Below are 24,837 nucleotides of genomic sequence, written 5' to 3'. Positions count from 1 at the left end.
AAGAACCAATAGATGGACCACAATAATTTCCAACTGAGATACGATTCCAGTGCACAATCGCTTCAGGATACTGATATCATTAGAGAAAAATTAACATGCTACTTCAAATAATTTTAATCAACAATATTTTCATGAAGATGATCTTCACATTCCTCTCTTCGACATTCCATGGTTTTCGAGCCTATGAACGTTATGCAATTTTCAGGTTCCTTGTGTTTCTTTCTTTTATTTATTTATTTTTTTTTTACTCATCTAATTTGTGATTCTAATTGACATGACAAGGAAACAGCATACTACAGCCATACAATATGGCTTCAGAAAGTTGTATACATTCTACCCTTTAATTTTATCTATCTTTCTCTTCTTTTCCGATAGCATAATTTTATTTATTTTGTTTATTTCAACTGCACTTGGAACAAGATATCACTGATGCTGTACGTAAATTTATATTGAAGAATATTAAATCAATTGACTGAATCCAGAAATAAAGGTTATGAAGAAAAGAAAAGGAAAAATAACACAGAACCAATCTTTGCCTGGAGCATTGAACAAAAATGAAATGAAATATTTAAGTTTTACGTCCCACGTTTATGCCGGTTAGGCTAAAGGAGATGGTGATGATGAGAGATGAGTGAAAATGGTGGAATGAAGAAAATGGGAGGAAACGGGACAACCCCGAGAAAACCCACGAGCACGGTGTTTGTTCACCACAAAGTCCACACAGCGCGAGCTGGGATCGAACCACGGACCCCAAGCACCGGGAGGTGAAGGCTCTACTACTGAGCCACCACGCCCTCAAAGAGCATTGAACAAATTTAGAAGATCTTCTGAAGAACAAACTTTGAACCGTGAGAGTGATAGAATCATTCAGAGCAACACACACAGAAAAGCACCACACATTTCGAAACTTTCTGAATATATATTTAATTCTGTTATATGCACTGGTGACGAAAACATAACATAGTGACTGTTCAAGGACATAGCCCACAAAGAAAGTAAAGAAATCTCACAAAAGAGCGGTACCATATCAACATACCACTCATATTAAACACGGAACAGCTCACATTTGCAAGAAATTATGGTAGCAGGGACAGCATAATAAACTCAAGAATGACCAAAACATACATATCACAAAAGCACTGCTAGTTGCATTGGCAGCACCGGGAACAGGTTAATACGGGATATGGTCTCCCCGAATAACCACACATATCTGGCATAAATGCTCTATGCTAAAAATTAGGTTGTTGAGGAGCTCTTGGTGTGTCTTGAAGGGCAGATGGGGGCTTCCAATACGTCTCCCTAATGTGTCTCAGCCATGTTCAAATGGGTTTAGGTCGAGAGATCGAGCTGCCACTCGATGTGTTGGGTGTCTTCGCTCGCTAGACATCCATCAGGTTAGATCGATCGGAACGGGCATTGTCATCCATGAGCAGAAATATTGACAACTGAAACGAAATCTTTAAGTTTCACGTCCCACGGTTATGCTTGCTAGGATAAAGAAGACTGTGATTATGAGAAATTTATGAAATGTGTAATAATGAAAGTGGGAGGAAACAGGAGAACCCGAGAAAATCTACGTACACGGTGTTTTTCCATGAGTAGAAACTGTAGGTCGACTGCGTCCCTGAAAAGCCGTACACAGGCATATAGAACCTCGTCACTGTACTTCTGGGCGGTGATGGACCGAGCATCGAAGATCTGTAGACAGGGTTTGCCCAAGTGGACCCAGCCCGAAAAAACCCGGCGGGTTTTGTCGGGCTGGACCCACCTGAAAAAACCCACCTGGGTTTTTGACCTTTTTGTTAGTATATTATTGATACAACTAAGGTGATCACATTTAAAGTGATTTTTATCAGATCTTGGACTTTCCTTCGGCGAATTACATACTTTCATGTTAAAGTATACAACAACATTCAACGATAGACCTATATAAAGTTCTGAATGCACTGAACGGATAAAAAAGCTTACTTTAGCTTGAGATAATTATAGAACAAATTAATTTATGGATTGTGTTTATAGCCTACTTGAAGTAAAATATGCAATTTTATATTTTAGAAAATACTTTCCGTGAATAGTGTGCTCGCCGACTCAGTGACGTCGGAGGACGTTATCCCTCATACATTTGACAAGTTTAAGGCCATAGGTGCCTGTACCAGCAGTAAATATGTAAATACATTTGTATTATTTCATACATTTGATGGTAACACAAGTATTCTTACGTAAAACTTTGTTTTCCAACAACAGTAGTATAGTTCCGTCATTAGTTGCTACTCTTCAAATAAGCATTCTGTAGAATCAACACCAGCAATAGCGTAAAAATTCTTGTCAGATTTAAGAAGCTTAATCCTCGAAGACTACAGGGTCGTATCCAGAAGTAGTAGGACTGATTTTTTTTTTTTTTTAATTATTGAACATTTTTGTACATCGACTTAATACTCTTCAAAATAGATCCCTTGGGCATTCACACAGTTCTGGTAGCGAGCCTTCCAGGTCGCGAAGGCCTTCTGGAAGTCGTCCTCCGGGATGCCGTTCAGCGTCCTCGTCGTCGCCGCTTGGACCGCTTCCACCGAGTCGAAACGATGTCCCTTGAGCTGCCTCTTGATAGGGGGTGAGGCAACGTGGAAACGCCGAATTTGGTCAGGAGATCCCTCACAATCCACGCGCCGTTGCACGGCGCGTTGTCACGGTGGAGCTTCCATTTCCCCACCAGGTCAAAATATGCAATCAATATAGATTTCACTTTCGATTTCGACATTCTGGCTTTCTTTTTACGGGGTGATTGTGCGGCTCATGGTATCCTTCTTGTAGGCCTGCGTAAGCATGTCATTGGTTTCGGTCGCTGATTTTCCCAGTTTGGCGCTAAACTTGATGGCGTACCGCTCCTCCAAATTTCGCTGCATCGCAACTGACGATGAGGCGTCACAAAAGGAGGTCACTAACACAGTGGTCCACACTCAACTAACGCACGCAGGCGACTGCCGCCGGTCGACACCTGTTCCCAAGGCTCCCCTCCTTAACATCCGACCTTGCAGCCCCCCTACATTGCTCCGCGGGCGTGGGAAAAAATCAGTTCTACTACAGGGTGCAACAGCGTTCGTAGTAGGATATTAAAAACACACCATCAGGCAGTAACTGTAATTTATTTATTACTTCTTATGTCAATTAATAGTTAAAGGTATGCCATTTACTAATGTGTCATTGTCCATTGCGTGGATTACTTTTTGAATATGACTCCTGTCAAATGATGCCCCCTCTGCACAACACATTCATCTAGGCGGCGTTGGAAGCTTTCCATAACTCGGCGTAACGTATTCCCTGGGACTTTGCCGACGGCAGTTCTGATGCGATCCTTCAACTCAGGAATGGTGGCACAACGAGTTCGGAACACTTCTTGCTTCAGGTAGCCCCAAAAGAAAAAGTCTGCACATGAAAGATCAGGTGAGCGAGGCGGCCAGGAAATGTCACCAAAACGGGAAATTACTCTACCTGGAAATGTCTATCGCAAGAAATCCATGCAAATTCTGGCTGTATGCGAGGTCGCTCTGTCTTGTTAAAACCATAATTGTTCCACATGCACATCGACCATGCCTAATGGAGGAGGAACGATGTATTCCAGCATCTTTAGGTAGCGTTCACTGGTGACAGTTACAGCCACACCGCTGTCATCCTGAAAGAAGTAAGGGCCAATAATCCCAAAGGAAGCAACTCTACACCACACTATGACATCACTCCAATAACGCATATTCTGTTTATTCACTAAACCATATAACTCGAAATGAGCTTCATCTGACATCAGGATGGTGTGCAACATTTGTGGATTTTGGCGAAGGAGATCACGCATGGTTAAGCAGAATGTTTCTTGTGAAACCCAATTGCGAGGCCTAATTTCCTGAACAATCTGCAGCTTATATGGGTGAAAATGGAGATCTTCGTGAAATATTCTCCTGAATGAGCGATCGGACATATGCACAGTTTGCGAATGACGACGACCAGATCTTTTTGGGCTACGCAATATTGCAGCACGTTTATTTTCCACGGCTTCTGGTGTCCGCACAGTTCTTTCACTTCTTCCCGGTTTGCCATTGCAAACAGAACCTGTTGTTCGAAATGCACGTATCCATCTCACAATGGTCCGTCCATCTGGAACTTTCCCATGACGTCCCAAGTTGAAATGTTGCCGCAATAGACGCTGGGTAGCAATAACAGAGTCGTTATTCTTGAAATAACTTTCAACAGCAAAGGCACGATGCTGTGCACTCCACCGCTCCATATCACTGTTACACTCGAAATGGCAGCTCATTAGGACACGAATGCGGCACGAGCTGGCGCGCATTCATGCAGTACGTCATTGTACTACGCAAGTCAAATTACACTATGAACGCTGCCGCACTCTGTACTTCTGGATACGACCCTGTATGTAACTCTACTATTTCGAGTGCTGAATTCAAACTTCCGTACTAGTGGAAGTGTCGATGTACAGTAAAGAAAGCTACATATTCGGGGAAAACACGTCGTGAAAGAATTGATCGGGAAATTCCCGCAATTGAATGCACAAAGCATCGGAAGTGAATACTTCAACAATAAAACTATTTATTTTAAGCTGAAAGATATTTAATTTCATTTAAGGCAGTTTGAAACACTAACTTTATAAAATGTGAACTGAATTATCTCTGTTAATTGTTTTAAATTCATTTTCGGGAAAGAACCGCTTGCTAGTGCTGGGGAAATTCCCGTATTTGAACGCGCAAAGTATCGGAAGTGAACTTCAAAAACAAAACCATTTATTTTACGCCGTAAAATATGTGCCATGAATATCTTTGTTTTAAATTAATATATTTGGTATTCATATTTGGCGAACGTTACTAAGGCTCCTGGAATGACTTGATCTACACTTGTTCGTTTGTCTGTCTGTACTACATACACATTACAGGGTACAACTTTCGGTCTTAAATTTTCAGGGTACAAGCACAAGACACACTAAATTTCCTGTATAGATTTTGGCGGCATACCAACGTAAAATTTCAAAATGGCGGCAATTTTTTTTCAAAATAGCGGGTATCCACACAAGGCGCAATGTTGGGTCTTTTGTATAGAAATTTTCAGAGTAGAAGCACGAGACACACTAAATTAGCTGTATATATATTTTGGCGGCCATCCAACGTAACATTTCAAAATGGCGGCCATTTTTCAACTAGAGGGTATCCACGCTACAGGGTGCAATTTTCGGACTTTTAAGTTTAAATTTTGAGGATAGAACCAAGACGTTCTAAGTTTGCCGTGTAGATTTTCTCGGCGATTCAATGTAAAATTTCAAAATGGCGGCCATTTTTTTCAAAACAGTAGTGAACAGAATATTGTTGCAAATTGCGACAATGACAATCTTGAAATATAAATCAAATTTGAACATTTTTACCCCAAAGACATTGAAATATTTCGAAAAAACCCAATTAAACCCGAAAAAACCCATATGGGCCCAGGTGGGTTGGGCTTTTTCAAAAATACCCGGGTTTTTTCAAACCCTGTCTGTAGGTCCATATAACACACACATTAATGGCTCATGTAGTGCAGTCTTGGCTAAACGAAGAGCAAGAGCTGTGTGATGGGCGAACCTCCTTGTGACGTAGGAAAGCATATAGACCAGACCTCAGTATGTGTACAGAGCAGATGACATCTCTTGTTGAAGACGCACGCTTTTTGCAGTGGCATATTGGTCACAGTTTATTTATTTATTTTCATATCTGTCTTTAGTATTATTGAGTAATTAGGAACGACAGTCACAAACGTTGCAGGAGTATAAGTAAGTGCAACTGTATGGGAAGCGCCATATAACCATCCACCACAATGTCTGCCGAACCAGTACGCTACCACCACCATACTGATCCTTTTCCACAAGAAACATGGGATGAAAGTGGGTTTCATGTTCGCGCCAGATCAGTGTAAGATGGCAATCGCTCTGGGAACTCTTAAGATTCATCTTCAAACAGTATGTGGCTCCATTCATTGAGGATCCATTAGCGATATTCTCAACACTACTATAAACGGGCCAATTCATGCGCTGGAGTCCGTCGAACACATGCTAATCGTTGGGTACACAGATCACTGGCACTCAGTTTGGCGGCTGCAAGCTCTACAGACAATTGTCTTGTACGAGGGTCTGCTTGCAACGCGCAGTTACTGTCAGAATATCGGTCCTGTTGTGAGTTTTCACATGTTTTATTACGTCTCACAAGCAATACGCGACGTCCACCACATTTCTTGTGCTCGCGACACTATTCCCGGCCTTACATGCTACTTCTCGCATTATGCTTAAGTTTTGAACACTAGTATATATTTAACACTACTGTTTTGAACACTAGTATATATTTAACACTACTGTTTTGAACACTAGTATATATTTAACACTACTGTCTTGAATTTTAAATTTTCTCAATGAAACCAATCAACAAAATACATAAAAAGCGAACTCAACCAGATTAATAAAGATCACAATGAATTATCTCAAACAAATAATTGTTTCAAATACGTGGGTTAGCAATAAACAGAAGGTTGACCGGGTCATATCTTATTGATTTTCAAAGTCATCGCAGCTTTTACTGCAGGAAACTACGTTGAAACATTAGGTATAGGAATTTCATCCCATTTGTCCCTACTAGTTTTCTATACGCCAGTGAGTTGTAGACATCATTTTGACACCCTAAATGCGGCTAGATCAATTGGGCTGGTGCCAAAGCTTTTGACTAGCATGTCATAATCAGGTAGGATAGCTGGAAACTTCTTCTATGTGGATTCGCACCTGGTTCTTCCTGGCTCCGCACAAACAGAGTATAGACTGGGATATGTTGGATTCCTGAAACCACTCACCGTCACTTTTCTGTTCACTTTACTTACCTCTAACTTCCCCTCGTGGGGACATAGCCGGTGACAACCATGATTTCCTGTGGGAAACCTTTTGGCATTGTTGGTGTATCTTGGTACATCTTTTGCCAAAGATGTCACATGCCAGACGAGTAAGCTATATATAGATCTCATCCAACTGACAACAGTCTTCAGGGCCGGACTGGCTACTAATTGGCCCCGAATTCTCAATGCTCTCCAACCACCACTACCCTAATTGCCAACTGTTTTCCCACGATAAAAGTACACTATTATCTTACATAAAGCACACATTTCTTTAGTATTCACATCGTACATTATACCATAAGATTATAATATAGAATCTGGGTATATGTTATGAAGCAATATTTATGAGAACAACACAAACAGTGATTATTAGCATAATTTTTTCATCTCGCCTTAGGATGGCTAAAATGTGTAATTTGTTAAAATTAAAAACTACGGACAAATTAATGTAAAGTTAGCACTGGCGATTTCAGTATTCGTGAACAAGTGGCACGATAAGCTGCAAAGGAACGCCTACTGCACGTAGCCCGAAATATTTTTCGGAGGGGAGATATATCTTCCGGAACAAGCACGATCAAATCTTTTCGTAAGGACTTGGAATATCAGTAGTCACTTGTAGTCCACGAACTATGTTAAGTACCCAGATTATGCGTATTTAAGCAAATCGTGTGCACATATGGACCTACACGGTGGTCATAATGGAATTACCTGCTATGACTGCGACGTGATAAAAGATCAGGAAAGAAATTATAAATAGTAAATCTTAATATTGCTACAGGGAAAGTGGGTAATGAATTTCCATTTCGATTTTCGTAATTTTATTCCAAATTTATGTGAATATCCCGTTCTTGCTGTAATAGTAATTGTAATATATGAATACGCAAGGACAACCGTGAAACCGGATTCAACAGCAGCCACAGTTTTATTTAAAAGAAACACGTACGTACAAAGAATTTACAAATTTTTCACTGCTGTAGATTCAACAAGTCCGAATTTATAATCCACTCGTTACAATAGCAATAATCTGCGTTCCCACGGTCATTTTCGAAACAACACGATTAGGACATACGCGTGACTTTGAATACAGGATGACCGCAGCTCGACTTCTTGACTGATAAAATTGGCATCTATTGAAAGGTGAAAGCAAATACTCATGAGTGACACAATGCCAAAAGTACAGGATCTTGTTACAGTAGGGTGATCAGATTCTAACAAGCGAATATAATAGTATATGATAGTTTACTGCATCGACAATTATTTCACTTAATGTTAACCTTAAGTTAATCATTCCTTAACAACTCCAAATGCTTTGATGAATAACAAAGTGGTTTATTTTTGTGAACTTACAGTGAAACTTCGTGTAGGGCTAAAGACTTTTTTTCTTTTTTTGTTTTAATTTTATTAATGATTTTCGGAGTGCTAGATTATTTTAAGGAATAAGGGAACATTTAGACCGACACGAGGGATCTTTTACTTAACTTGGCTAGCATCACTGTCGTAAGTTGGAAAAGAAACCTTTCCTACCTTACGATATCTCAACAATCCCTTTTCATTGTCAGTAAAAATAATGCATTGCAAAACAATGTTTTGTTGATCTTCCTTAATCTTTTGGGGAGTGTTAAAGGGGCCCATAGACGATCCACGGTTTGTGCAAACACTGTGTTTGCGCAAGCACTCGGGCATACACGGTTCAACTGTTTGCACAAACTGCAGTTCAATTTTGAAACCTCACATGCCCACTGAAGCAGCTTGTTTAGCGATAGTAATTGCTTTTGCTTTGGAAGCAGAAAGATCCGCGAAACCAAAAAGGAAGAAGAGGGTGTGGATGAAAGAGTGGTTCAAGAAACGGTCTAGTTTAGGCATCAAAATTTAATAGCCGAGCTTGAGATATGTTCGATTGTGGACTTATTTACGAATGGATTCAACTACATTTGGTAAAATACTGGAAATGGCTACACCTCTTATTCGAAAACAGGATACAAATATGAGCGGTGCGGTATCTTCCGAGCAGAGGTTGTTTGCCACTTTGTTATCTTGTATGCGGAAACACGTACGAGGACTTAAATTTGAAATAGCCATTGCACCCGAGACGCCTAGGCAAATTATTATAGAAACATGTGAGGTCGCATTTTTTGGATTACTGTTTTTATAATCTTCATTCTTTGCCCTCCACAGTTCAGGTAAATTTCGATAAAATTCAATAAATTCTCCTCTGAATTCTTGAATCCTATTCATTGACACCATAGCGCAAGAAATAAGCGTTTGTACACTAGGCCTCCTACTCGGTAATAAACTTAGTGTTTGCACAAACATGCTCACACACGGTCCACGTGATTGCGCAAACATCATGTTCGTGTAAACAATTTTCGAACGAGTTCGATGTGAAAAATGTTTGTACAAAAGTTTGCGCAAACAATTCATACAGCAACATAGACGGTCAAACTGTTTGCACAAACCGTGGATCATGTATGGGCCCTATTAGAAACACAACGGTTCGTCATTCAGTAAAATAATGCCTGTGATTCAAAATGTTGTGAATAAAGAATGAAACATTAAAATATTGCAAATAAGTTAACTAAAGTCATTTCGCAGAACATTTTAAAAAAGGACATTTCTCGATTTTCTAGACATCTTCGCAACACGCAGGACAGCTCTTTGATACACAATACTGTACTGCGAAATTCAGTACCTCTGGTCACCCTATGTTACAGAGGTGACGGCGCGACGCTGTGGTATCACAAATCATGAAAGTGATTTCAGATCTCTTTCTCAAATTGTTATTTTTCCTAGGCCAAGAAAGTGAACTCTTAAGAATTGTATTGTCAGGCCACTCTACTTTCGACTCCCTTTTTTCATTCCGCGATCGAATGCATGTTGGATTTCACTATTGTTTTTACTTGCGCCGACATAACTCTGAAGTTGGATTGGCCCATTCTTATTTTACGGGGGACATGAGTCGTAACAAAATTTTAAAGAATATTAGTAGTCGCATACGTTTTAGACATTTTTTCTCTTCCTCCTGACATCTCTTTATTAAAATTTTCATTTGGCCCCCTTTTGATTCGACCCCTGTTTGGGCGGCGATTGCCGAATAGCCATCTGGGCCAGTCCGGGCCTGACAGTCTTTCTTTTTGAAACTGCGAAGTCCTCGTACGTTCAATGATATGGTGCTGGAGAACCTTGTAAACCCAGCTCTTACGTATCACAGGTCTGAACACTGCTGATAGTCGACTGCGCCAAAATTACTGGGTCATGTCACGTTAAGGTGGTTAATTCTCCTAGCCTACCAGTTGACAAATTTCAATAAACATCTCAAGGCAACACTTGCTGATTAACATCGAACGATCTCCTTTTGTTGTCGAATGGTTCTGCATGAATGCCATTGGAGTTTGTCTAGCCACATATCTTTAGTTGTGGTTCCGCCGATGGTTAGACCATTTTTCCCGTCACTATTTCTCTATTCTGTAGTATGAAAGTGGTGCATAGAAAAGAACCATAAATGTATCTTTCCCAATAATGATCCACTTTTGGCGTAATTTCACTAGTATGCAAAACGACACTCCAGTACTTGTAAACTGAGATGCCACGCTGATAACGACAGTGGCTTTTTTTTTTTGTTTTGTTTAATATCCCACGTTTATACCCTTTAAGCTAAAGCACATGCTGATTAATGAAAGTGAATGATCGTAAAATTAATTTTTTGTGCTCCACCACCGGTAATCGAGCCGGGGACCACATGAACCAAAGATACATGTATTATCACTACACCAACGGAGAGGACGACAGTGGCTTTACGTTTCTAGCTAACTACACAGGTGACAGCAGCGTTGCTAAATCGGTCAGACATCAATGATCAACCGTCTGTATTCCATACGATGTGAATTTAATGCACATATCAGGCTGTCAATGGTGGATGAACAACGATCTCACTAGCTATTGTGCAACACACTGCAGTGTAAATTTAACCGGTTTGCCGAGACTTTTTTTCGTGTGTGTGTATGTGTGTGTGTGTGTGTGTGTAAGAAGTTTAGTTGTCTCATCCTTTGTTATTATGTCTTTGAACACAATAAGGACGAAGGTTTCTAAAGTTGAAATCAAAACTCTCTGAATTATGCACTGTACCCCATTATGTTACATATACATATAAACATTATATTGGTGGCAAAAATAAGTAAATGACATTGAGAATCGCACTTATGAATTAATTTTTTTTGTAAATACATATCAAGCTTTATGTTCGAATCAAAATACTTGTATTTTCGAAGTTTTTAATAAGAGATACAAACTACGATTTCTACATTATCATACGAAACTAGCGTATGTTAACATATTACTTTTCTTTTCTTAATGATTATATACATGTATGATTCATGGAAGTTTTTCTTTCTGTTTACAAAACGATCTTTTCATTGTTGTTACCACGAAAGTGAAAACTTTCTTAACTGTAACAGTTCATTCCACGAAATTTCACAATAGATATATGAAAACATCTTTAAAAGATGAGGATGCTGAATTCATGTACAAAACTAACTCAAGTCCTGAAATCATGGCAAATATTGAGATTATATAATCAATGCGCTATAAATTAAGCTCGTGTTTTGAGTTGATAATTTTTACATTATATGACATTTAACTTAACATATTTTTTTAAAGATCTTTGAAGGTTGCACTAGAAATCAACGCAAATATACACCACAGATAAATATATGTGTATATATATATATATATGGCTATTTTTGTCTTTTATAATGGATGACGATAAATACGGATCTAATACTGTTGTCTATATACATTGTTTTCTTCTTTACATTTTTATATTAGTAGACTTAACACCCAACAACCAACATCAAGGTTTTAAAAAGCTTTCTCTATGAAGGTGACACAAATTCATAGCTCTAGCTTATAGGTAACAGCTTCATAAATACCTAAATAATGTATATATGTAAATGTTTGGCCTTTTTCACTTTCAATAGTACTTGATAGAACTTACGGAAATAATGCTTTTGCGGTGGCAAAACTTGATTAATTTGCATTGGTTTCCATTACATGCTATTGTTCATTACGCTTCAATATATTTTTTCAATTAGGCTAATTAAAAGAAAGAAAAAAAGCTCTTCTTCAAGACTTCTTTCAAGATATTTTTTTTTTTTTTTAATGTTCAGCACATAAGGATGAAGAATAATTAACTTTCGAAATATTGCGTCTATCTTCAACAGAGACGAAAAATTAAATGATTACTTTTCTTAACTTTGTATGGGAAGACACCTTTCTCATGCTGCTGACAGCAGCTACTAATCATTGCGTTGCTTATTTCATTTTAAAAAAGAGTAAATGCAAAAATGGTTTCTACACGAATGGAATTGTCAGTCAGCTTAAATGTGATTCAGCGTGCCTGTTGTACTATCCCCATACATTACAATAATTACAGCAATAAAGCACAGAATTTAATAACAAAAACTAGAGCATATATTGTAAAACTTAGAACAGTTTATATAGTTCTAATTAATTCAAGAACTACTGAACGTGAAACGCCAATACCAGAATAAACTATAATCATTTGCTCGTGTCACCATAATATCAATACAGTACATTAATGTTTTACAATAACAGTCACATAATTACACAATTAATTCATTTCACAATTCCACTTGAATTACCAAACATGTACATTGTCATCAGCTGCATCAATTAAAATTTTCACATATGTAAATATATTCTTGTGTATATATTTACGTAAATATGTAAATATATACTTAGAAATTTTCAGAGAAACGAAAGGAATGCACGAATTTAAGAACTATACCATCAGAGTATCACCTTCTTACAAGATTTTAAAAATGCTACCCTCACCGTTTTCTGTTTTTACAAAACGTTTAAAAAATAAAATCAAATTTCCTAACAATGTGTCATACAATTCATCAAGCTTTAAAATTCCTTGTAGTACAAGGGCATGAAAAAATATGCATAAGCGTTTTTTCTATCTTTTTTTTATGTCTTCAACAAGTACGCACCCCGTTTATTCTCCTTACCAATAATATATAAATATATTTAAATAAAGAGCATAACAACATATCAAAACAAATAAGCACTATTATAAGTTTGTGCATACTTCTTGCGAACAAGAATTTTTCTTCATTTCACGAGCACTTCCGTGACTCCTATTTTTCCGAACGCCAAAAATATAAAATGTTTCAATCACAACTCACCAAAGATTCAAATTTCGCATAACTTCTTTAAAAAATAAACAGTCAAGAGCACATTTTCACTTTAATTAGTTACTGCGTAATTGCTCATGCTAAAGACGGACTATCAGTACCACTACCACTTCCACCCAATTCTTTGTTTAACCCTTTCTTTGCTTTTGATAAGGTTGCAACTTCCTTTTGAAGAGATTTGATCTTGAGCAGAAGATTTTCTACTTTGTTTTCATGTTCCTTTTGCATAGTTTTCATCTTGTTTCGTAGTTCTTGTTCGACGGTAAACTGTTTCGCTTTAAGTTCGGTCATCTGAAAATCATTATTAATAATTTAATTTCCAGGTGTCATCACAAAGTTGACATCGTAATTCAGCAGTAAACAATTAATCACAAAAAAAACATATTTAAACCAATTTCCTTCAGAAACTGATAAATTTTACACACCTCACAATTTTAAAATTATAACTATCTTTAGAAGATTTAATAAATTTTAAGTAAGTAACATATCCAGAAGTTTGGTGCCTTGCAATTATTAGAAGGATATACAAAGGAAGAGGACCCTGAGAGAAAAAAACTTCTAGTATGTGGGTTGTACATAGGTCTAACAACCCGATTACATAAAACAAAGTATGTTCAGAAATCAAAATCACGACTTCGTAATGAAGCGATGGATAATACGGATAAAGACACATGGAAAGAAAAAGCAAAAAAAACAAAGAAGAATAGAGAATTTATTAATTCTAAGATAAATGATTTAGATGGTAAAATAAACAAGACTTCTTAAGAAATTTCGGCAATTTGCATCAATAGAAAAAAGTGTGATAGCTTTAGTTCTTGAGTTAAAGATCCATGACAATGCTACTGTGTGATGGTTTTAGCCATCATCATACTTTTTTGCTTTTCATTCTTATCCCACATATGCAACAAATCTTTTATTATACAGAATGCGGCAATTAGGAAACGAGACGTAGAAGGTCTGTAAACAATAAATGAACAGCGAGTGAAATCAACTTATCTCGGTTTATTTCAAGTAGAAACCTTATTTGTCCATATACTGTTTTGCACGATCCAGGAAGTCATGGAATGACTTCTGGAATAATGCTGTTCAAGGTCATCATTTCTGCTTTCTGGATAGAAACGTCGTCAAAAAGCAATTATTCACTGGTGCTATTAATTTGGGGAAAAGAAAATAATCACAGACTCAGATCTGGCGAGTATACAGGGTGTGCTAACATAGAAAGAGGTTTTTGGGTCAAAAACTCACGAACTATCGATGTATCGTATGCTGCATAACTGATGTACTCTTTCTAGCTTATGCTTCTCCGTTAAGAAATGCGCTACAAAAGGTACACGCATCTTCCATTTCTTTAAATTCTCCGTTATTATTTGGTCAGAAGTCACTTTATTCACTTCCATGAGATCTGGTATTACCCTGAGACTTGCATTTCGTTATTCAAAATGATCGGAACTTTATCTTTCATTTCAGTTGTTCTGACAGACCTGTTTGGACCTGGGCGGAGATAATCTTTTTAGACTCCCTTCCAGCACTGAACCCATTATACCATTCAAAAACACGGTAACGAAAAAGGCAATAGTCTTCATAAATCTTTTTCAACATCTCATATGTTTCCGATATTTCCGCTGGAGTACTTTGTTCTATTGTTGAATAGGTGACGAAATATCGTAACACCAGTCTATACTTAGCCGAGTGACGCGCCACATTGGCGAACAACCGACTCAGAAATTTCTGCATGTGTTCTCAAGGCAAAATTTCAGCACTATGATAAAATGTCGTGCTTAAATTAAATTCATAGAAATAATAATATCAATCTAGTTCTCTAACTACCGCACTGTGTATACTGTAATATTATTACTTCTGAAACTTTTTTTTTTCTGTTACGCTAAACGATACAATCTTCTCTATACCAGTTGTTTCATATTAATATTACTGCATAATTTAACATTGAAATATATCTTATAACATTTTTATGGTGTCTTCCCGAAACATAATATCTCCAATTTAGCCGTTTCTATATATTGATAGATGGATAATTTTAATAAATTAGAGAACTTTACCATGTGTCTACAGTCCATTCCCTTATCATCTGGACACATTACACTTTAGTCAAATCGTAATACAACTAAAAGCAGATGCATATTAACCCAAATCCACCAATTTTGAAGACATATTTTGATCAGACACCATAGTTTGTTTCCACTCTCGTACACAAAAGTCCGATTCAAGAATTTAGAAATGAAATTAAAAGCTTCGTTAAACTTTATGTGACTATGTTACACAGGCCAAAAGAAACGGATAACAAATGTACGATTTTTTCAAGTGTATATATTCAGTGCCATTGACGCAATCTTATAACAGAATAATATATATAGAGGCCGCGATCGCTCACTGACAGAGCGCTCATTTCTGCGCGTAGGATTTCTAGGGTTCTCCCCTTTCCTCCCACTTTTATAATTTCACTACTCACCTCCCAAACGTTGCCGATGTTATATCTAAAACTACATGTTTCAGAATCCTGCGGTACTTCCACAACAACTTCTATAGAGGCAGTTGGACAGTACTTCAAATTATATGACCGTAGCCAAACTCCCTCTATAAAAATTGCTTCGTGAGTCCCCCAGGATTCTGAAACATGTCTTTTTGGATAGGGCACATACTAGTTCCTAAGTGAAGTCGTGACCCGACTACGTTAGGTTCCATAGTTTTGGAGCTATGGACCTTTAAAGTTCAATTTTTCATGTTTTCGGCAGCCTATAACTCCGAAAGGAAACATTTGTGCACCCATGATGGTCTATTCTTTTTGTCTTATCTTGATGTCAGGAATCATCTCCCAAACGTTGTCGGTGTTGTTTTGAAACACCTTGCATATATATATATATATATAATCTTAGTAATATACAAATATAAACTGCCACGGGGATCGCGTTGAGCTGACCTGATATGATTTAAGGACAGGATTCTGTGACGGAATGAAAATAATATTACAATTATCAACAAGTGCTTCGTGAACTCACAAAATTAACTATAAATTTAGTACTGTCTTTATTCATTGAGATAATTATGTTGTATCATCTTTTAACTTAAAATTATTACTCAAAGTGGTTATGTTCACTAAGAAACGTTTACCTGAAATACTCTCCACAAAGCCTTGTAAAAACTCAGTAAATTTGTAGTTAATTTTCGACGCTCACAAAGCACTTGATAATGATTTTAAAATTATTACTACAGTATTATTATTTTTCATGTCTGGCAGGATCGTGATAACACGATAGACAATAATAATAATAATAATAATAATAATAATAATAATAATAATAATAATAATAATAATAATAATAATAATAAAAAAGTTGATAAAATGAAAGTAGTGGAATGATACGAGACAACTTTACGAAAACGTAAGAAGTCTGTAAATAAAATAATAAGTCACTTTTGAAGTTTCCCTTTAGTCATAATATATCTACCCTGGCACTCTGTCGTCTCCAAAATAGTTTCCTTCGGAAAACACACAACGCAGACGTTGTTTCTAGTCTCCATAATAATACTGGAACTGAGAAGGCAATACGGCCTTCAGCTGGTTGGTTACAGGCGCTTTGATGTTTTCTGTCGTCCTATAGTGATGGAATTTAAGATGACTTTTCACAACTGAAAAACAAAGAACTCACAGAGACTAAATATGGAAAAGTCAATTAAATACGGAAATTGAGGACCGACAAGGATGCTTTTCCGTGCCACAAACTCTATAACCGAAAACATTGTGGACAAGAACCATTGTCGTGATGCAGTATCAAGATATTTGAGATATCTTGCCGCATGCGAACAACCTGTTTTTGCAGCTGTTCCCGAACTTCATAATAAAAATGTCTGTTAACCGTTTGCACTCGAGGTTCGAATTTTTTATGGACAATGGTTCTACTGTCAAAAAAGCAAACGAACATAGTTTTGATTTTTGCCTTGCTTACATTTGCGCTTTTTTTCGGCTGTGGTGAGCTGGGAGTGTGCCACTGGGCATTTGTCGTTTGGTCTAAGGATTGTACTCAAAGGTCCAAGTCTCGTCACTGTGATGACATTCTTAAAAAAATTTGGATAATTTTCAATCAGCCCCAAACGAACACGGGACACATTTTCCTATTGTGTTTTTGTTCAGTAGTGAGATTTATCGGTGCTAGTTTCACACAGCTTTCTCATCCCTAATTCGTTGGTCAAAATCTGATGAACGGTCGTGTGGCTCGAATTAAGTTTGTCTGTTAATTATCTGATAGTTACCAGACTATCAGTCCGCACAAGGTCTCGAATTGATTCTATATTGGCATAATTTCTAGAGTCTGCTGGCTTTACAGACCGGTGTCATCTTCCACTGATTCCCGACATTCAGAAAAAGTTTTCAGTCATTTAAACAACTAGGATCGCGACAAAGCAGAATCGCCGCAAATTTGTTTGATTTTTTACACAGTCTGGGTCACGCTGTACCCAAGTCTGAAACAGAACTTGATAGCACATCGTTGCTCGTAACTTAGTCCATTCATTTTCGTGACGCGACAAAACTCACTTCAGAACACGAGCTCTCCCACTTCACCTTTATGACGGACTAGTCACTCGGACTGACTGAGATGTTGAGAGGTGCACGTTGTGGTAGTAATGAGGGGAAACACGCAGTATTGTCAATTAGTTAGGCTTGACTAGTCTCATTATTTTATTTAAAGACCTCGTATCTATACGATGCTGTTCATCGCGAACTCAAATAACCACTTATCTTTCGCACTAGAGGAATGTCCCACCACTCAGTAAGTTAATGCGTCACCTAACCAAAGTTAGATATTACTCTAAGCTAGCAAATAGTACGTATAGTAAGGACGGAAAAGGCACAGAATTTCATTTAAAACAACACATAGTATTACAGGCTACGAAGTTCTACTACCGACAACATGACCTAGATTGTATATACGTGGTAGTCAGAAGCAGTACTCCAAGTTAGCTACTCGTTGAATAAAAGCTTTTCTTTTTGTAACTACTAAAGTTCTCCCTGGATTTTCGAAAACTTAAATTAGCACCAATAAAAACAATTTGAAACAAAATGAGTTCACAATTCATGCCATAGTTTTCTGATATATCTTGAACTTTTATACTTTTTTAAGTTTTTCAACCAACTACAAAGTAAAGGTTATTATCATTATTAATAATGTTTTGTTACTTTAACAATCAGTTTGTTATTTACATTGTGTAAATGGTAAAGATCAAGATTAAACATGGCGTCTGAATAACCAACTAAGTTCTTTATCAATTATAAATTCAATGTTATACCTGAAAACATTTAAGTTTGCTTTGACCAATTTTATTTTGGTGTGAATTAATATTATATGTAGTTCATAAAAAACTTATCCAACGCTACAATAAATATGAATTTTAGCATTACTTAGCACTGACAATTTTCGTATAGAATCAGGCAATTCCCTTCGTCCGTGCCAGTTTCGTTGCAGTAATTATATTAATTATATCAAAACAATTTCAGCATAAGGCAATTTTAGTGACATGGTTGAGATAAGTTTTAAGGAGCGACCGTAGTTAGTACCATTATGGGCACTGAAGAAAAATGGTAAAACGAATCAAATTTTGGCAACGATACAAAGATATTTTGGATAGGAGTAATCATAGTCTGTTGGGTGGAAGTTCGTATTTTTACATCACTTTTCAGCAAAGATGCTATATACGACGTGGATCTACAATTTAACGTGGAATTTAGATCGTATATACACTCCCACTTACATCTCCCGCGTCGAAGACATAAATACTAACCTATTTAGCCGTCAGAAAGTTCTACAAAGCAAGCAACTGAACTGTTGATTTCTTCCTTCTTGTGGCTAAAATCCCATACCGTAATTAAAGATCCTTACCACGTTTTGATTCTATTATATGTGCATGAGAAGAAGTTCTTGTCGCGCCACAAACTGGGTCGGGGTCACGAAATATACTGCTGGACGTGTGGAGTATAGTGACGAACAACGACCTGGACGGCCCTGGAGATTGCAACCGAGGAAACCTCTGGCGGATGGAGGATGAGGAGAAGAGTGTATTGATTGACCGCATTACATCTGAAGTTAGGTGTTCACATGCTGTTATTTGTTGAAGTTTAGCGTCCGTTTCCAGGACCGACGCTATATAACACGCGTACCTTCAGTTTACGGTAGGATCCGAATCAATGTAATGCAAGGCTCCCCACCAGGAATCATACCTAGGGTCACGTAGAGGAAAGGTACAAGCGCTAGTCACTATGACAGCGAGGAAGGCGAGGGTGTTCAAATGGATTACCCTACAACATGGTGCGCAAGCAGTTGACCTTTTGAAAAATCACTACCCAGATATCTGATTGAAGAACATAAAAGCATTCAAATGGATTTATCATTATAACATTTCTGCTAGTACGCCGAGGTAGAAGAAGATATGCTTAACAGGATCGTTACAGGTGATGAAACGAAGCGTGCGTTAATTCAATGGAAACACCAATCTACACTGCCAGAGAAAAAGAAATTGAGGTTAATCCTTCCGTTCGAAAAGTTATACTTACCGTGATATAGGATTGCCACAGCGTGTTGCTTCTCCATTTTCAAAGACAAGGAGATACCGCGAATGTTCCACTGCATAGTAATGTTTTGTTGTAAATTCATGCAGCCAGTCGCCGAAACGTCTGATACTGTTGAACCAAGGCGCGCTGCGCTGTACCATCAAAAGGATGACAGGTTTCATGTGGCACTAGCAACTCAGAACATATTTTTTAATAGTTGTTATAGAGCCCAAACTTCGCCCCAAGTGATTTTCATCTTAGTCCCCTGAAATTCCACGATTGGAGTAAACGTTTCGCGAATGCTGCGGAAGTGGAATACGAGATCTGCAGTTGGCTGCGACTTTAACCCAGACTTCTACACACTTTTTGTCTCAACATTCAATTCAACTGCCGCTTAACACAGTCGAAATTAAACTATTGTGAGAAACTCTTCTTCATTTCAAGGAATCGTAGGTCTTTATTGTCATAATTAAGATTAATAATTTATTCAATATATACAACGTGAAGAAAAATCTTTTATATGGATTTCTTTAAAATTATTTCTTCATTACCAATAAATGACTACAAAATATTGCACGTGTCTAAAACTAGCAAAATCATTGAAATTAGATAGGTAACGAATGAGACCGATTTACAAAACCCTTGGCAGCAATTTGTAGTAGGGACAAAGAAGCTAAGTTGTGGAAATATTGCAGATCTCAATTATCAGAAAAATAGAAAGTTGCCAAATTGATATTGCATTACGATTTAAGACCAACTAATGAAGCACAATTGACGCAATTTTTGGTCTAAATTATTGCTTTCTTCAAAATTCATACCCATCGTTTTATCCACATATTGCCTACAGCGTGTGCTATAGTACTGACGTAACGATTACACATGAGCAGATGTCGGGTGTTGCTGCCAGTACTTCACTCACTTGCAAATTTGATTATTACAGTATATTGTGCTGTACCTTACGCGTCTTTTATTTGCTGCTTATAAGGGAATGAAAGACTAGTCCATATGGAATATTATAACATGCAAATGCAACTAATGAACTAGTGGTAAACATACAATATTGTTGTAAGTTATATTATTTTCTCTCATAAATAAATAAATTGGAAAGACTTAAGCCATGACATACAAGAAATCTACCTTTCATTGGGCTATTTACTAAATAAAACTTTGCATTTATACGACTATTTAGATCAGTGGTTCTCAACCTAGCCTCCATCCTTGGAGGGATGTGAGAAGCTAGTAAGCGAGGTACACGCTACCGATAGTAATAAATTACATTCGCAATTGAAATATTACGAATGTTGTAACATAGAGGCGTTAAATTAAATAGTGTACAAACACATAGTGACTATTGAGCATGAACTGTGGTTTCATTGAGAACAAATTTAATAAAAAGTAATACTGCAAAGGTATAAAGAAGTCTTGCTGGAAATAAATATAAACTGATGACACTATGGTTATCATCATTATTATTAGTACAATTGGAGATTTGAAAACTTAATGTTGCATCTGAAATCGAACAAGTCAGACAAAATGCATGCATAACCAACCAGCGGGAAAGAGGAGATGGGGAGGGGAGCCTGAAGTGAGCAGGATTTACGAAGGGGACGCCACCTAAACAAGATTGGGAACCACTGATTTAGACTGAAAGTTAGGGTTAAAGTGTACGGATTCCTAAATCATTAGTTGGAGAAGAATATCTGAATAAAAATGTCTTCGCCTCTATTGAAGCTAACCTGTACAGCTTCATGACAAATAGAGAGAATTCCTTCGCATAATTGGAACCTACCTACGAATGGATGACCCGGGTTCGATGCCCGGTGAGAAATGACTTATTTCTCGTCCTACCTTCGTTTCATGGGGTTCAATGTTTACCCAGCTAGAAACCTGGGCAAAAGGCAGCCGAAGCGTTGTGCTAGTTACATAACCTCTTGCATATGCAAGAGTTGATAAAAATGGAGCATAACCTCTATATTGCCCGTTGATCTGTCCTGAACGCAGAACCTACCTTAACTTTTCTACAATTTAACATATTCCGAAGCTCTACAATGATTTTTCTAGTTTTCCTTGCTCTAATTGTGGTTATAAAATTAATCCGTGTATATTTCATTATCTCATGTCTAGCAATGTTGGAAAGTAAGTTCTTGTATTAATCGGAGTAAGCCAATTATAACAGAAAAAGAAAATGTGTCATAGGCCGTACTTTTTGTGCCGACTTCGTATCGAATTTTCAGCTTTCAAATCCAATTTACGGTGTTTGTTACCACAGATAAAGAAATATTTAATGTTTTGGTTAGAAAAAAAAAGTCAATTTTAAGTCTCAATTTCTGCGAAATATGAATGCCTAATACTATTGACGTTCAAGATTTTATACTACTGGCTTTTCATATCATTCTGAACGCAATACTATAATTTATGTATTATAAAATATATACTAAAACTGTGTAACTAGGTTTTATATTTCATCTAACGAGCCAAGCTATCTTCTTAACGCCATCATTCATGCCTTAACGATCGTGTTTCTCGATTGAGTACTATGTATTTCAGCCTTCCTGCTATTCATCGACTAGGTGTAATCAAGAATGAGATTCTTCAAGTTTTCTTATGTTCTGCATCTTCCAAATCGACGAAGCTGTTCTTAAAAATTAAATACACTTTACGTTTACGCAGAAGTTATAGAGTGCGTACATTTCACAAAATTCACACTTGTACTACACTATGACGGTTGTATAATTCTACGTCGGTGTGGTTAGACTAATTTTTCTGTAAGACGAACTTAATATATTATTTACACATTACGAATAATTAAAACATGCAATATAAAATGAAAGCACTAAAATGTATTGCTACAGACAATCAATCAAACCGTCACAAAGACAAAAAAGTTTTTAATCTGCGAACACTAGAATGTGCGACATTTTGGTGACTATATATAGCCTTCTTTTAGTTTTCATTTATTTAGATTTTAAAAACTCCTTGTTCATCCCAAAGATGTAAAATATAAAGAGTTGTTAGGAGCTTCATTCTTGATTATACCCAGTCGATGAACAGCAGAAAGACGTTCGAAATACTGATGGAATGCAGTATAGTACATCAAACCAGGAACAGTTTTTGGTAGTGACTGAATAACAGAAATTTGCGAACAGTTTATTCTAAGTCTTCAATCTACGGATTTTGTTTCCTATTCCTACCTATAACTTATTTCTGTTCATATCTAACTATGACGCGAAAACTTTCCATCGATAAACGCAAATACTCTGAATAACCAACAATTACGTGTATTTTGTAACTTGTATTTTAACAAGAAAAATACATTCAGATCACACACTTACCTGATAGATAATTCAAAACACGCATCAATGTCCCACTGAAAACAAAACAAATACTAAAAACCTAAAACCTTTGTAAATCAACTTCGACTTTATATAAATCAATTTTATGTTTACAGTTTATGTTTATGTGTATTTATTAATCAACAATCTATTTTATAAATATGACTTTGTTAATTATTGAAAAAGTCAAAGGACTTAAATCTTCAAATTTTATCAATATTAGAATTTCATTACGCAGCTTTCTAGCCTTGTACTCACAAAATAGGATCTTAAAGGCTAATTACAAAGTTTTCTAGATACTATTTGCTAAGAAATTTGCCTGCTTGTCAGTTATTTTACCATGAATTCAGTCGAAATATTTCTTAATGACAAAATACCGAGACCCTAATATTTATTTCATAAAGTTAGTGAAAGTATGGGAAATTAAGTTGTATTATTCTTTGGTTTCACGAATACTTCGACAGTGTGAAAACAGCTATGATAATCCTCGAACCTGTAATTCTAGATTGGAAGTTCGATTGCAGAGAGGAATTCATTAACAATTACATTCCCATCAACGACTGACATATCGTCCTCCTAAGAAATTTGTCTGTTGCTAATGTTTCACTCGAAGAGATCATTTATTCCAATTAAAAAAATCTATCTATTAATTTATATTATGAGGCGAGAAAGAGAAAGGAAAGGAAATAGTGTAACTACAGCCAATTTCAGATTCCTTCACTATGATAAGAAATTCTCTCAGATATGAACCAGATCTTTCGAACTATTCAGAATTTTAAACAGCTCTGTATGAACTATGCCAGTTTTGAAAAGATTTTTAATCAGTCTAAATCATTTCTCATATACTGCTAACAACGTACGTCGTTCCTTTCAACGCTGTTCGTGGCTTAAGATGGAACTAACGTGATCGCTCTACCACTGAGCCACCGTCGCCAGCATTGTAAGTCAAATAATTTACAAAGGAGTTTCATGGAACTTAAATACCGGCCGCAAATAATTTACTCATAATGTTCTACTCGCATAATTTAAATCTCAGATTTTCTTCTTTACCTTTTTTGCGCTTGCACTAGTATTTAAAAGACATGAATTTACAAATTATGTCTTTTAAATACTAATGAAAGGACAAAAAAAGGTCAAGAAAAAGTCTTAGAGATTTAAATTGTGCGAATAGAACATTATGAGTAAACTACTTGCGCCCGGTATTTAAGTAGAATATACAATTTATTCTACATTACTCTAAGTGATTTGTTATTTCCAGAAAACTTTAAATACCATATATTAAAGATATGACTTACCTCAATGAAGCAGGTATGAAGTGGAATTCACCTTTACACTTCACAGGACTGACCCTCAAACTTACCTTAAGGACATTAAAATTTGTATATTTTAAAACACTATACCTCAAAGAAGATGAAGATGTCAAATACATGCAACTTTACTGAAATAATCTAGCAATGAAAACACTATATAAGGAGTTTATAATTACCTGTTTTTCCTTAGTAAGCAACTGCTGATCTTTGAGATTTAACTGCTTTTGCTGTGAAGCAATTTTCTCCTTAAGCTGAGTCATCGCTACAACATGGTCAGCTGAGTTTGGATCAGGTTCCTTGACAGCATTTCCCGTACGAGAAGTTTTGGCAGGAGGTTCTTCTTGGTTTATTTTTGTTACATCTACACGACCTGGACGTTTGTGACCTTTATGATGGCCATGCCTGAAAATCGACATGTAATTTAAAATAGATCTCAGTTTACAGTAATTTTACGAAGAGCAAAATATACATTTTACGTTTATATACGTGATTAGAATAAAGAACACTCATAATAGGATATT

The 24,837-nt window shown here is 36.7% G+C and overlaps 1 protein-coding gene across 2 annotated transcripts in view; it reads right to left on the bottom strand.

The window, feature by feature from the left end:
- Positions 1-24,837, bottom strand: part of LOC145686479 (protein FAM76A) — a 223,809-nt gene that overhangs the window by 65,911 nt on the left and 133,061 nt on the right. Inside the window, exons 5-6 of one of the 2 annotated variants that reach the window (XM_081759826.1) lie at positions 24,493-24,718; positions 11,072-13,406 (exon numbers count right to left, since the gene is read on the bottom strand). In XM_081759826.1, coding sequence (XP_081615952.1) covers positions 13,191-13,406; positions 24,493-24,718 — 442 coding nt within the window. In that variant the 3' untranslated portion in view covers positions 11,072-13,190. Of the gene's footprint in view, positions 1-11,071; positions 13,407-24,492; positions 24,719-24,837 lie in introns of those variants that run through there. The other variant, XR_014131613.1, reaches the window with a different exon arrangement.

The sequence above is a fragment of the Thermobia domestica genome, chromosome 5 (genome assembly GCF_964235325.1).
Source record: "Thermobia domestica chromosome 5, izTheDome1.hap1.1, whole genome shotgun sequence".
In the NCBI taxonomy this organism is placed as follows: Eukaryota; Metazoa; Arthropoda; class Insecta; order Zygentoma; family Lepismatidae; genus Thermobia; species Thermobia domestica.
This window is presented reverse-complemented; position numbering and strand designations above follow the sequence as displayed.